Below are 14,559 nucleotides of genomic sequence, written 5' to 3'. Positions count from 1 at the left end.
CATGTAAACAACTGCTGTAAGCATTGACCTGTCATAACCTACAAAATTCTTATCGAAACTCAAACATGTGTGTATTATAATGAATGTGCGATATTACATTTGAATATTTTTATTACTTTTGGATACTATTTTATATGAAGTAAAGAAGAATCTTGAACACTATTATATTAGTTATCACACCTTCCTTCATCCCTTAACTCGTGTCGCATATTATGCTGCATGTTAAAATTTTATATCTTTATTTCCGGTATGTGTATCTTACTAAAATCAAGGGAAAACGTATTGAGACTATTATATTCTAAGATGTTAAAAATTGAGTTTCACATGAAAATTACATAACTTTCTGGCAAAAACTAGACAGGAATTAAATATTTAGATGGGGAATCTTTCTCTTCGTATTTTACAATGAAAGATATTGGATTAAGCAGTTTTGCTTAGACAAAAGATAATAATCTATATAATTAATTTTTAATTAATTTTTAATTACATTTTAGAATAGAACAATAAATCACTTGACTCTAGCATATATATTACTAGTAGTAAAGTACCAAATTTTAACTACAGTATAATATGATAGATGAAGGGTCCTAAATATAAGAAATTTGAGCTCTAACTTGTTGAATTTTGTTATGACATTTACACACACGCGGCACTTGACAAAATAAGGATAGAGAATCGTATGGAGATTTTAATCTCATTTATATCGTATAAAGCTAAATACAAAATATATTTCATTATATCATTTTTGTCTAATTATATTTACAATTTTCTTTTGCTAATATAAATAATATAATTAACACTTTCAAAGTTTAACAAATAATGATTGCACAACGATTGTGGATTTTACTATATTTTATGTTATTGTATAATCATATAAAATGTTTATATAAATTTCTTTATGTTGCAGAATGAAGCAAATTGTGACTAATCAGACAGTTAAAATCCCAGAGGGATTAACTGTCACAGTAAAATCTCGTCTAGTGACTGTAAAAGGACCAAGAGGTGTTTTGAAACGGTCCTTTAAACATCTCGCACTTGATATTCGGGTAAGGAAATAATTTCTTTTATATATACATATTATTATAAAATATTATTTGTGAGAGTATATCACATCTCTTGTATAAGATCTTTTATTAAGTATAAAATTTGATTAATTGCAATGTCAAAAATATATTGTGATGATAATCAGGATTCCCCTTCATTTTTCATAAATGATAAATCCTTCTCTGAAATTTTTGTGATTGACATCAAAATATTCAGCATCCACATCATGCTTTATGAATGTATATTTTTTTGTTATGTATTCTAGATGATAAGTAGCAGACTACTTAAAGTAGAAAAATGGTTTGGTACGAAAAAAGAATTAGCTGCTGTTCGTACCGTATGTTCTCATATTGAGAACATGCTTAAGGGAGTCACAAAAGGCTACCAATATAAAATGCGAGCTGTGTACGCTCATTTCCCCATCAACTGTGTGACTACGGAGAACAACACAGTTATAGAAATTCGTAATTTTTTGGGTGAGAAGTACATAAGGCGTGTTAAAATGGCACCTGGTGTAACTGTTGCCAATTCTGGAAAACAGAAAGATGAGCTGATTATAGAAGGAAATTCCTTAGAAGATGTATCCCGTTCAGGTACCTTGAAATTATTTCTTTAAATAAATAAATGCAAAGAAATCAACTTGAAATATATTTCATGAGAATTGTTTGATTCTATTTCAGCTGCTCTCATTCAACAATCGACAACAGTCAAAAATAAGGATATAAGAAAGTTTTTGGATGGTTTGTATGTATCCGAAAAAACGACGGTTGTACTAGATGATGAATAAATTTCTTGTATAATTAAAACTGAACAATGAATTTAATTAATGCATATTAAATCATTGATCACACTGACCTAACACCTAATAAATATATTTTTTTATTCCCATTGAGAGATGATAACGTAATATTTTAATACAGTTATATACGCGGCAATAGAAATGCCTTAACACATGAGTTTATGCACATGCTTTTTCCATATATGTTCTGACATTTAAATTCATGTTTTGAAGCATTTCTTTCTCATGCCCATGTATACATATGTGTAGAAAAAAATTATGTGCAGCATTTACTTGGAAAAAAATGTGTATATGTGTGCGTGTGTATTTTTTTTCGTTTTCTTAATGAATTGCACAGTACAGTGTAAAGATCATGGTATCCGCGCGAATTAATTTTTTCATTTATTGTCTCTTTGACTAATGAAACAATTATGTGGATATAAGTGTTTCTGATGCACTTTTGAATCACATTGAGAATATCATTAATGTAGCAAAAAACACACGAAGGTATCAACGGTTATTGTGAAGTATTTGATAAATACTTTATTACATTACATGTATGTATGTACTTTATTACATACATTGATGATATTACATTACAAGGAATTACATTTTAACAATATGAACGGCACTGTTTCATTTTATACTCAAAAACAAAACATTTGCAATACAAAACCCGGTAAAAAATTTTTCATATATAATTAGACAAAACTGATTATATCTAGTTATACAAACTTATATATCAATTTTGTCCATATAAAAACAGATATGCTTATGTATAAATGGATATGAATATATATATATATTTGTATATTATTATATAAAGGTATATTTTTATAATAAAAGTAACAAATATAGGTTTTTTTGTTTTTTATTGTTGCGTGCTTGTTACAAATTATTTACTAAGTGTTACATCGCATTTTTATTGTCTTACATTTAACTAGATACAGTACAATATCCTTTGTAATCACGTGTATATATATATATATATATATATATATATATATATATATACAGGGCGATCCTGAAAAACGATCCGTCTATAAAATGACATATTCCTGACACCATTCTAAGACAATTTTTCCTTTACCAAAATTTGATTTGAAGCGTAGTTTTTGAATTATGAGCAAAAATAGTTAGTAAATCACGCGTCGAGTACAGAAGGCAGGCAGGAGCGGCGCGGCGTGCCGCGAGCGCGGGCGCAGCTGACCGCCCGACGGGTGATTATCACCGCATGAGTCGCTAACTATTTTATCTTATAACATAAAATTATGCTTTAAATAAAATTTTGGTAAAGAAGAAAATGTCTTAGAATTACGTCAGAAATACGTGTTGCTTAAAATAACGTTATTTTAATAATGAAAAGTTGTTCCGGATCGCCGGCCGTCCGACGTTGCAATCAGCTGATTGCTACACGCGATGTGTGTATGGCGGAGTGTGTGCGTAAGAGAGAGAGAGAAAGAGAGAGAAAGAGGGAGAGAGGGAGGGTAGGAGGGACAGACATTCATACACACGCACGCACTTTTTTTCTCGCTCTCTTTCTCTCTTTTACGCAACACTCATACACTCTCTCATTCAGTCTCACTCACACTCTCTCGGTCACTCACTCACTCACTCACCTGCTTACTCACTTGCTCATTCACCTTGTAGCAGCGTAGCGAATCTTCATGCTATGTATTGTTGTATCTGCTGCACGGTTATGATTGCTAGAGATGCACGACACATTGAAATTTTTTCGATTATTAGTCTCACACTCGATTGACACAATACAGATTACGCGATAACGAGTTTACTGTTTATTCACTCACTATTGATTTATCGATACCAAAAATTACTTTCAAAGAAACGCGAATGCAAACAGCACATGACTCGACGCGAAGCGACGGACCGCGGAGACTGCGCGACCACAAGAGTTATGTTGCCAGAAACGCGACACGCGACATCTAACAAACGACTTGCGCGTGGCGCGTGATTGACGCGAGATAAGACGAACGATCGGCTAAAACCTTCGCATTGCGAATGCGGTAGAAAACATGAAACGTATAATGACATACTTAAAAAATTAATTATTTATTATAAATAATAACTATTTCTAATTATAATAAATAATTATTATTTTAAAAAGCATGTGTTGTACGTTATTACGTTTTCGAAATTATTGCATTCACGATGCGAAGATTTAAGTCAATCGCAAGAATAATGTAATTAAAATTACATTTGGAAAAATTTATTTTTATTCTGCTCACAATGAAATGTTCCAACGTGAAAATGTATTGGTCGCTCTGAAAAGAGCGGATTGACTAAAAAAAATTTTAAAGCAGATGCTCAAAATGCCCGCCATCCATCCTAATGCAAGCTCTCATGCGTTTTAATAAGTTTCTTTCGACGTTTTCCATTATTTCTTCGTCAATATTCCAAATAGCGAATCGTAATCTTGTCTCCAGATCTTCAATATCTTCGGGAAGCGTTTTATAAATTACTTCCTTGCAGTATCCCCATAAGAAAAAATCTAGAGGATTGAGATCCGGAGATCTTGCGGGCCAACGTATCGGGCCGTACCGACCCATCCAGCGTCCGGGAAAATTCTCGTTTAAGTAATTCGTAACGATCCTGGCGTTGTGTGGCCCAGCACCGTCTTGTTGGAAGATAATATCGTTTCTTTCAAATAATGGCACATCTTCTAAGAAATGTGGTAGATTTTCTGTTAATAAATCGACGTAGATTCTTCCAGTTAAAATATCTGGAAGAATAACTGGACCAAGTATTTCAGTGCCCATTATTCCAGCCCATACATTAATCTTCCAACGAGTTTGAAAATTTCGAAATCGCGTGACTCTGGGATTTTCTTCGCTCCAAAAGTGCATATTATGCACATTAAAAATTCCTTCTTGTGTGAATAGCGATTCATCGCTGAATATCACACGAGAGGAATATCTGGGATCTCGATCGACGTTTCGCAGAAAATTTTCGCAAAACGTTCGTCTTGCAGGGTAATCTGCTGGTCGTAAATGCTGCACGCGTGTATAATGAAACGCGTGCAACTTTTCTTCTTTTAATATTCTTTGTACGGTTGTATAGGATAAATCGTGTTCTCGAGCAACTACCCGAATACTTGTTTCGGGATTATCCTCAAAAGTACGTATAACTCTCTCCGTGTTCCGTACATTTCTAACATCGCGATTTCTCCCAGCGTCGTGTTTGTTCGGCAGGACACTGCCAGTATCATACAGTCTTTGAGCTGCTCTAAGTATGACGCGACCCGATGGATGTCTTCGGTTTGGATATAATTCGGCGTATCTTCTTGCAGCAGGGTTTTGCTGCCCGTGACACTCGCCAAGTGCCATCAGCATGTCATAATATTCTTGACTTGTGTACGCTGCCATATCTTCTTCGCGCTTATTGATAATCGCTGATAATCGCAGGCTTATTGATTGCATCATCGATCGTGCGTCTAATTTATACGATCTTCGCTGGGGGTCTATGCCCCTCCTCGCCTCCCGCGACCAATCGCGAATGTAGCGGACGCTAATTAGTGATTGGTCGCGGGAGGCGAGGAGGGGCATAGACCCCCAGCGAAGATCGTATAAATTAGACGCACGATCGATGATGCAATCAATAAGCCTGCGATTATCAAGACGAACGTTTTGCGAAAATTTTCTGCGAAACGTCGATCGAGATCCCAGATATTCCTCTCGTGTGATATTCAGCGATGAATCGCTATTCACACAAGAAGGAATTTTTAATGTGCATAATATGCACTTTTGGAGCGAAGAAAATCCCAGAGTCACGCGATTTCGAAATTTTCAAACTCGTTGGAAGATTAATGTATGGGCTGGAATAATGGGCACTGAAATACTTGGTCCAGTTATTCTTCCAGATATTTTAACTGGAAGAATCTACGTCGATTTATTAACAGAAAATCTACCACATTTCTTAGAAGATGTGCCATTATTTGAAAGAAACGATATTATCTTCCAACAAGACGGTGCTGGGCCACACAACGCCAGGATCGTTACGAATTACTTAAACGAGAATTTTCCCGGACGCTGGATGGGTCGGTACGGCCCGATACGTTGGCCCGCAAGATCTCCGGATCTCAATCCTCTAGATTTTTTCTTATGGGGATACTGCAAGGAAGTAATTTATAAAACGCTTCCCGAAGATATTGAAGATCTGGAGACAAGATTACGATTCGCTATTTGGAATATTGACGAAGAAATAATGGAAAACGTCGAAAGAAACTTATTAAAACGCATGAGAGCTTGCATTAGGATGGATGGCGGGCATTTTGAGCATCTGCTTTAAAATTTTTTTTAGTCAATCCGCTCTTTTCAGAGCGACCAATACATTTTCACGTTGGAACATTTCATTGTGAGCAGAATAAAAATAAATTTTTCCAAATGTAATTTTAATTACATTATTCTTGCGATTGACTTAAATCTTCGCATCGTGAATGCAATAATTTCGAAAACGTAATAACGTACAACACATGCTTTTTAAAATAATAATTATTTATTATAATTAGAAATAGTTATTATTTATAATAAATAATTAATTTTTTAAGTATGTCATTATACGTTTCATGTTTTCTACCGCATTCGCAATGCGAAGGTTTTAGCCGATCGTTCGTCTTATCTCGCGTCAATCACGCGCCACGCGCAAGTCGTTTGTTAGATGTCGCGTGTCGCGTTTCTGGCAACATAACTCTTGTGGTCGCGCAGTCTCCGCGGTCCGTCGCTTCGCGTCGAGTCATGTGCTGTTTGCATTCGCGTTTCTTTGAAAGTAATTTTTGGTATCGATAAATCAATAGTGAGTGAATAAACAGTAAACTCGTTATCGCGTAATCTGTATTGTGTCAATCGAGTGTGAGACTAATAATCGAAAAAATTTCAATGTGTCGTGCATCTCTAGCAATCATAACCGTGCAGCAGATACAACAATACATAGCATGAAGATTCGCTACGCTGCTACAAGGTGAATGAGCAAGTGAGTAAGCAGGTGAGTGAGTGAGTGAGTGACCGAGAGAGTGTGAGTGAGACTGAATGAGAGAGTGTATGAGTGTTGCGTAAAAGAGAGAAAGAGAGCGAGAAAAAAAGTGCGTGCGTGTGTATGAATGTCTGTCCCTCCTACCCTCCCTCTCTCCCTCTTTCTCTCTCTTTCTCTCTCTCTCTTACGCACACACTCCGCCATACACACATCGCGTGTAGCAATCAGCTGATTGCAACGTCGGACGGCCGGCGATCCGGAACAACTTTTCATTATTAAAATAACGTTATTTTAAGCAACACGTATTTCTGACGTAATTCTAAGACATTTTCTTCTTTACCAAAATTTTATTTAAAGCATAATTTTATGTTATAAGATAAAATAGTTAGCGACTCATGCGGTGATAATCACCCGTCGGGCGGTCAGCTGCGCCCGCGCTCGCGGCACGCCGCGCCGCTCCTGCCTGCCTTCTGTACTCGACGCGTGATTTACTAACTATTTTTGCTCATAATTCAAAAACTACGCTTCAAATCAAATTTTGGTAAAGGAAAAATTGTCTTAGAATGGTGTCAGGAATATGTCATTTTATAGACGGATCGTTTTTCAGGATCGCCCTGTATATATATATATTGATTTTCGACATTCACCCGACAAAAAAAAATTATATTCATATATTTATTTCGAAATTTTATTACTTTTCTTAACTAAGTTTGTTTTTTAAGATGCAGCCTATATGATGATTCTATCTGAAAATTAGCGTTTCTTATAATGGATTAAATGTTTTCTCGTATTTGAAAAACACACTTACCTTGGTGGGACTCGAACTCGGGACCTCTGGATCGTGAGCCAACTGCCTCACGTGGTAGACTACTTCTTCGTTTAATTTAAATGTTATATATTATCTACATATGTCATAACTAGTGCAAATATATAATTTTCCATAAATTATTTTAAAAACCAAATTTATCATTAAGAAACAAATTTAGTTTTAAGAAAGTAATAAAATTTCGAAATAAATATACACGAATATAATTTTTTTTTTAATGTCAGGTCAATGTCGGACACCAGTTGTCGCAGTATTGCCAACGTTGACCCGTGAGTCGGTATCTAGCAAGAGTCGGCTAACCTCGCTTGGGCCGATGTCGCGCCGCGATCGGATAGTGACAGTCGGTTGCCATGATATCGCCAACGTCGATCCGAGAGTCGGTATCGGGCAAAAGTCGGCTAACCTTGCTTGAGCCGACGTCGCGCCGCGATCGAATAATGACAGTCGGTATATATACAATATATATACAGGGTGTCCTACACCACCCGTACACCCCTTTTCTTTCAAAAACTAAGCATTTAGAGAAAAATGTTTTCGACAAAAATTGTTTGGTTTCGAGGGGGCCATAAGATGGTACCATTGGTTTGACCTTGAAGAGTCATTTGAAGGTCACGTGAAGGTCACCTCAATTTTTTTAAATGGCACCCCCTATTTTTTATTACATATTCTTGTAGCCGACCTCGAGAGCTTTCCAAGACACTATAATTAAGTTAGTTTTCATTAAGTACTTTCCGAGTTATGAGGCTTGAAATCATTTCTTAATTTTACATAAACCGTAAAATATCTTGTAAAATATTCATTTTTCGATTATCTTACCTTAATACTTTTATGTACAAAATAATGAGAGGAATCAATTGGTGTAAAGAAAACACATAGTTGTTTTTAAGAAAAAATATGGAATTGTTAATTGCAAATTACATATTTTTTCTTCAAAACAACTATGTGTTTTCTTTACACCAATTGATTCCTCTCATTATTTTGTACATAAAAGTATTAAGGTAAGATAATCGAAAAATGAATATTTTACAAGATATTTTACGGTTTATGTAAAATTAAGAAATGATTTCAAGCCTCATAACTCGGAAAGTACTTAATAAAAACTAACTTAATTATAGTGTTTTGGAAAGCTCTCAAGGTCGGCTACAAGAATATGTAATAAAAAATAGGGGGTGCCATTTAAAAAAATTGAGGTGACCTTCACGTGACCTTCAAATGACTCTTCAAGGTCAAACCAATGGTACCATCTTATGGCCCCCTCGAAATCAAACAATTTTTGTCTAAAACATTTTTCTCTATCTTGCTTATTTTTCGAGTTATTTGGCTGCCTAAGTTAAAATGGGTCACCCTGTATATACCTGAAAGCAACAGCGAAACGGTTGTAGGAAGCATAATATTAGAAGAAAATTTATTTTACATTTATTTATATCAACAGTGAGATAATTTTATGATTATTTATTTATTGACATCGTATCTAGATCTTTTGCAATGTGTATACATACATATAAGTATATCCCAATCACAGTTATTAAGTATATCCCAATCACAAAACAAAATGTTTCACCTATCCGTTGTTCATGAGTGCATTGAGGAAAAGATACATATACATTTCGATCAAAATTTCTCGTTTATATAGAATCGTATACAATTATGCATAATTGTATCTGAACTATATTTGTTACTTATACAGGGTGAATTTTAATGGTTGTGTCAATCTTTTTATCATACGGGAGATTACAATTTTAATAAATTGATTGATACATAGATGTCAGTTAATTGAATGGACCGAATCGAAGGCCGAAATATAATGTGTACAATTGAAGCAAGTTAAAAGCTGAAATTATGTAGTGTGGATTTATTATTATTATTAAAGCTATGCATTTATTATTATTATTATTATTATTATTATTATTATTATTAAATATATATGTTATTATATTTATTATTATTATTATTATTATTATTATTATTATTATTATTATTATTATTTTACTATGATCAAAACACAAGGGATTTATTATTATATATATTCGATATATTAAAGCGGAAGAAATACATATTTAAAAATTCAATTCAAATTTAACACTTTAATGTTTTATGTAAAACTTTATTTCAAATTCCGCATTTATTTTTATGATAAATTTTTATTGTATTATATGCTAAAAACATGCTGCAAAAAATTTTCTTCCTTAAAATAAAATTACGCAATTGTTTTATAAAAATGTATTTCTTGTGGAACAATTGCGTGATTTTATTTCAAGAAGGCAGAAATACTACATACCTTTAACGTATAACAATAATAAAAATTTTTATCATAAAAATAAATGCGGAATTTGAAATAAAGTTTTACATAAAACGTTAAAGTGTTAAATTTGAACTGAATTTTTAAATATGTATTCTTACTGCTTTAATATATTAAATATGTATACGTAGTTTTAATAATAATAATAAATCAACACTACATAATTTCAGCTTTTAACTTGCTTTAATTGTACACATTATATTTCGGCCTTCGATACGGTCGATTCAATTAACTGACATCTATGTATCAATTAATTTATTAAAATTGCGATCGGTAATCTCCCGTATGATAAAAAGATTGACACAACCATTAAAATTCACCCTGTATATATTTATATATGACGCAAGACTCTTATATATAATTATATATTAAACTAACAGAAATCCATATATAATTATACATAAAACATTGTGAACATTATATATAAGTATGCAAAATGCGCACTTATATATACCCGGGAAAAAAAAGTCCATATAAAATTGGCCATATATGGATTTTGTCAATATCTAATTATGTTTTGCCAAATATAGTCATATATGATATCATATATGAATAAATATTATCAGATTTGAAAATTAAGTACACTAAGAGTACACAGAAAAAATTGTATTCTTAACTTAAGAATATGCCACTTATCTTTAGAATATATACCACTAAAATAGGCGCCAAGAGGATCCTCTTAAGTTAAGAGGAAAATCTTCTAAAGAGATATTCTTAATATACAGAGAAAAATATTTTTTGGATTTAATAAATTTTGTTGAAGTCAAATAAATTTAATTATTGGTCTAAAAGTTTTTTTCCGCCTAATTTCAAATAATCTGTTTAATATTCTGAATCCCAACAAGGAATCCAGATTATTAAATAAATTATTTTAAATTCAGTTCGAAATTAAACTGATAAACAGTGAATGTCAGAAAGAGGATGCGGCTCACGTGCACACAGAGAACCTGTGAGCAGCGTCCTCTCTTTCGCACTACTGCTAAGGGAAAAAAATATACTTTAGACCTTACGTTAATACAAGTCCTTTATATACATTTCATGATAAATATTGAATACGAGAAAAATTAAGAGTGGTGTCGCCGCGTAGCAGCAAATGAAGAAATGAAGAAACATGTCGCGCACACGAAAATCGAGTTGCGGCGTAGAAGTCGCAAATTAAGAATATATTCTTATTCATTAAGAATATATTCTTATTTATTAAGAATATTTATTAAGAGGACTTATAATTAATTAAATATATAATGCAAGATATAATTTTTAGGAAAAATTATATTTGTCTATATAAAAAAAGGTAAAAATCATATATAATCTTAAATGATTATATATAATATCATATATGATTTATATCAAAGCATACATGAAACTAACCTTTGCTTTGGTTTTATACATGCTTAGATATGATATAATATCTGACTATGTCTGATTGTACAAAATGACGTGAGGTATTCAGAGATGGACAACATATCTAAGCATATACAAAAACGTATGCTCTGATAAAATCATATGTGATATTATAATATATAATTATATAAGACTGTATATAATTTTACTTTTTTTTATATAAATAGACATGGACTTTTTTTTCCCGGGTAATTATATGTAACAGTTATTGCACTTATATATAAATATATATAATGTTCTGTATTCTATCATTTATAATTATACATATTTTTACACAATTATATGTAGTTTTGTACAATTATATTCAATTCTGCATGAATATACATGAAAAATTTTTTATCGGGAACTGATCCCAGTGAGAAATGACAAGTCGGATAGACGTTTGTTAGACGTCTAAGATGTTTAATAAACGTCTATTGGACATCTATTAAACGTCTTAGACGTCTATTCGACTTATCATTTCTCACTGGGATGTTATCTTCAATATACTTTAAGATGTGACTTTACTTCATCTTGCCTGAACATGCATTAGCATACTTTAGAGATGCAATATTCTCTTCAACAACAATTTTATATATTCCAATTAAAAATGTAAAATTATGTATTATTATATATATTATAAAATTTCAATGCGCAAAAGAAATTTGTTGTAAAAATCGTATATCTTGGCGATTTTTATATAATTGCAAAAATGGGATCGTGAATATGAAATTCGTATACATAATATGTGTATATATATATATATATATATATATATATATATATGAATACCTTGATGAATGAAAACCTTGATTAATATTGCGAGATCGTAAAAATCTCGCCCGTGGCTGTTACTACAATGCGCATTACTTTTACTAAAATACGCATTTTATTCAAATTTTTATTTCTACATTTCTGCGATTTGAATAAAAAAAAAATATATATATATGTATGTATGTATATATATGTATTACAAATGTTTTTTTTTATTAAAATCGCAGAAACGAATAAAAATTCGAAGAAAGGAATAAAAGCATAACTCTAAAATACGTGTTTTACAATTAGTTAAAGTAATATAACAGCTGCGGAGTTTCTATGACCTCGCAATATCAATCGAGGCTTCCATTCTTCTGTTCATTAGCTACTGATTACGCATGCAACGTAACAATATTTTTGAAAAATTACCTGATATAAATGATATACGTCAACTTATACGTCACATAGCAAAATAAACCAAGATCAAATGAAGCTAAAGTAGAAGATAAGCAGAACGGAAAGAGTAAACTAGATTATGTTATAATATATATATGTAACACAAGAACAATAGTCCGGAAAACATTAAAGTGGAAAAAAAGAGATAATATAGTGTACTGCTAGAACACATGTGTTCTTACGAGCAAATTCCAAGATATAATATCTCGTCGAAAATTTTAAAAAAAATGACAATTACTTGCCAAGTACGGGATTTCGATAAATCTGCAACGCCAACTTTTTATTATGCCATACTTATATATTGAATTTTTAAACATTGTCGGCACAAGATATCTTTTTGTGTTAGAAGCGTGAAATATGTGTTGTCCTGTATCATTTTCATCAAAAATGTGTAGCCATCTGGGTTTAAAGTAGACAGTATTTACCAACACAAATTTTGTACTGTTGTCGATATGTTCTGTTCAAAATATTTAATTATTGAAAATGTTTTGTATAATTCTTTATTATTATTTTATACATTTAATTGTTAGTCAAATATATCTGATACAATATACCTGGAAAAATTACGTCGGATATATCATTTCATTTGTTATTAATTCAATGATTGAGTTAATAAATTTAACAGTATCATATCCGAAATCTGTATTTAAAACCAAAGATATAAAATTATTCATGTACATCGTTAAAAAGTCACCTACAAAATAACTATCTTCGTAAACATACCGTGTGTGTTATCTGCAACGCATTGTTTTTAATACCCTAAAACACATTTAAATGTATCATTTTCTAAAAGAATCATGTATCATTCAGCTTTTTTGCGTGTTTTTCATCTTACATTTAATAAATTTATTAAAGCTTTCAATTTGTCGTTAAAAGATATTTTATCATCGAAGCGAAGAACAGATTTTAATTCATTCAGTGTGGATCTCCTTCAGCATCATTAGAAAGTAAGGATAACATTATATATACGTTTAAAGGAAAAATTACTATATTCATCTCGGTACTTGAATAAGATAATAGACTCTATGATATAAAACATAAATTAGAAATTAGAAAACTTAAAGTTTATAAGATATCTCAAATGCATTAATTACGTACCTTGTACAATGGACTTGTAAAATTGTTACGTACGCTACTAATATACTTTGAAAATTATTTGGATATTTATTCGCTAACACATTTTCACGTATTGCTATGTTTGTTTCAAAGGCAGTGCTAGTGACGATAATCGCAAACAACTCTGTAATACATTTGACAAAATTAAAAGAGAGCAACTGTTTTTCAAATAATACTTTATTACATTAAATATAGCTAATAGTTTACATTAAATGTAGAGATATATATAAATATATATATATATATATATTATATAAAACTATATTAGAGAAAACATTTTTTAAATATTGACGTAATCGTACCTATCCATAAAAACATTATGACAATTGTGATTCTATGATATATGTGTGAAATATATTTCGAGTAAAATGAAGGAAGAATTATTAAACTTAATAAATTATTTATATATGCGTATTAGATGTAGTAGCTTTTTAGTTCTTTTTCTCTTGTTTGTCAAGTTAAAAATCAACTGTCATTTTAAATGATTAGCGCTATAATACTTAGAAAAAGTTGAAGAACCCAAAAATTCGAAATTTGCATACATATATATTATTCAATTTTAATCGAAAATTCTCTCTTTACTTCACGTAATTTAAATGCTAACTGCTTGATCCCTCATGCCTATTAACAAAAAAAAACTGTCAAAAAAATTATGGAAAGAAAACATGTTGTTTTCGCACAAAATTCAAGTGAATTTTACGTGATTTCACAGATGATCTTGAATTTACTTTAACAATGTCTCCAACGGTTTACAACTTTTGGAAAAAATTTTCATATATGCAGATTTCCTCTTGCGATATTTTGGAACAGTTACAAAATGGAACAGTAACACACTATTGATGATAGCACACTGTGTTGTTTTAACTTTATTACACTGTTATTATGTGTCTCTGTATCTAGCAACTGTCGTTAAAAGTA

General features: G+C 31.6%; 1 protein-coding gene and 1 long non-coding RNA gene across 4 annotated transcripts; one reads left to right on the top strand and one right to left on the bottom strand.

Moving 5' to 3' along the window:
• The first annotated feature begins 6 nt into the window (after nucleotides 1-6).
• Nucleotides 7-1,867, top strand: LOC145969816 (large ribosomal subunit protein uL6). Of its 3 annotated transcripts, none has more exons than XM_083096089.1 (4): nucleotides 7-16; nucleotides 908-1,046; nucleotides 1,310-1,637; nucleotides 1,725-1,867. In XM_083096089.1, the coding sequence occupies exons 2-4, from the start codon at nucleotides 909-911 to the stop codon at nucleotides 1,829-1,831; spliced, it is 573 nt and encodes a 190-aa protein (XP_082952215.1). In that variant the 5' UTR covers nucleotides 7-16; nucleotide 908; the 3' UTR covers nucleotides 1,832-1,867. The 3 variants fall into 3 exon arrangements, with proteins under 3 accessions (XP_082952215.1, XP_082952213.1, XP_082952214.1); XM_083096087.1 differs by lacking the exon at nucleotides 7-16 and adding an exon at nucleotides 116-139; XM_083096088.1 differs by lacking the exon at nucleotides 7-16 and adding an exon at nucleotides 198-247.
• A 9,964-nt stretch (nucleotides 1,868-11,831) lies between these two features.
• On the bottom strand, nucleotides 11,832-12,933 carry LOC145970835 (uncharacterized). The gene is made up of 3 exons (XR_014438627.1): nucleotides 12,764-12,933; nucleotides 12,499-12,562; nucleotides 11,832-11,890 (listed from the first exon to the last, which is right to left on the bottom strand). It is a non-coding gene; the product is annotated as an uncharacterized LOC145970835 (long non-coding RNA).
• Nucleotides 12,934-14,559: the final 1,626 nt, after the last annotated feature.

This window comes from Camponotus vicinus, unplaced genomic scaffold, assembly GCF_025532165.1.
Source record: "Camponotus vicinus isolate PSW18456_S1 unplaced genomic scaffold, iyCamVici1.0 SCAF_4, whole genome shotgun sequence".
NCBI classification, from domain to species: domain Eukaryota; kingdom Metazoa; phylum Arthropoda; class Insecta; order Hymenoptera; family Formicidae; genus Camponotus; species Camponotus vicinus.
This window is presented reverse-complemented; position numbering and strand designations above follow the sequence as displayed.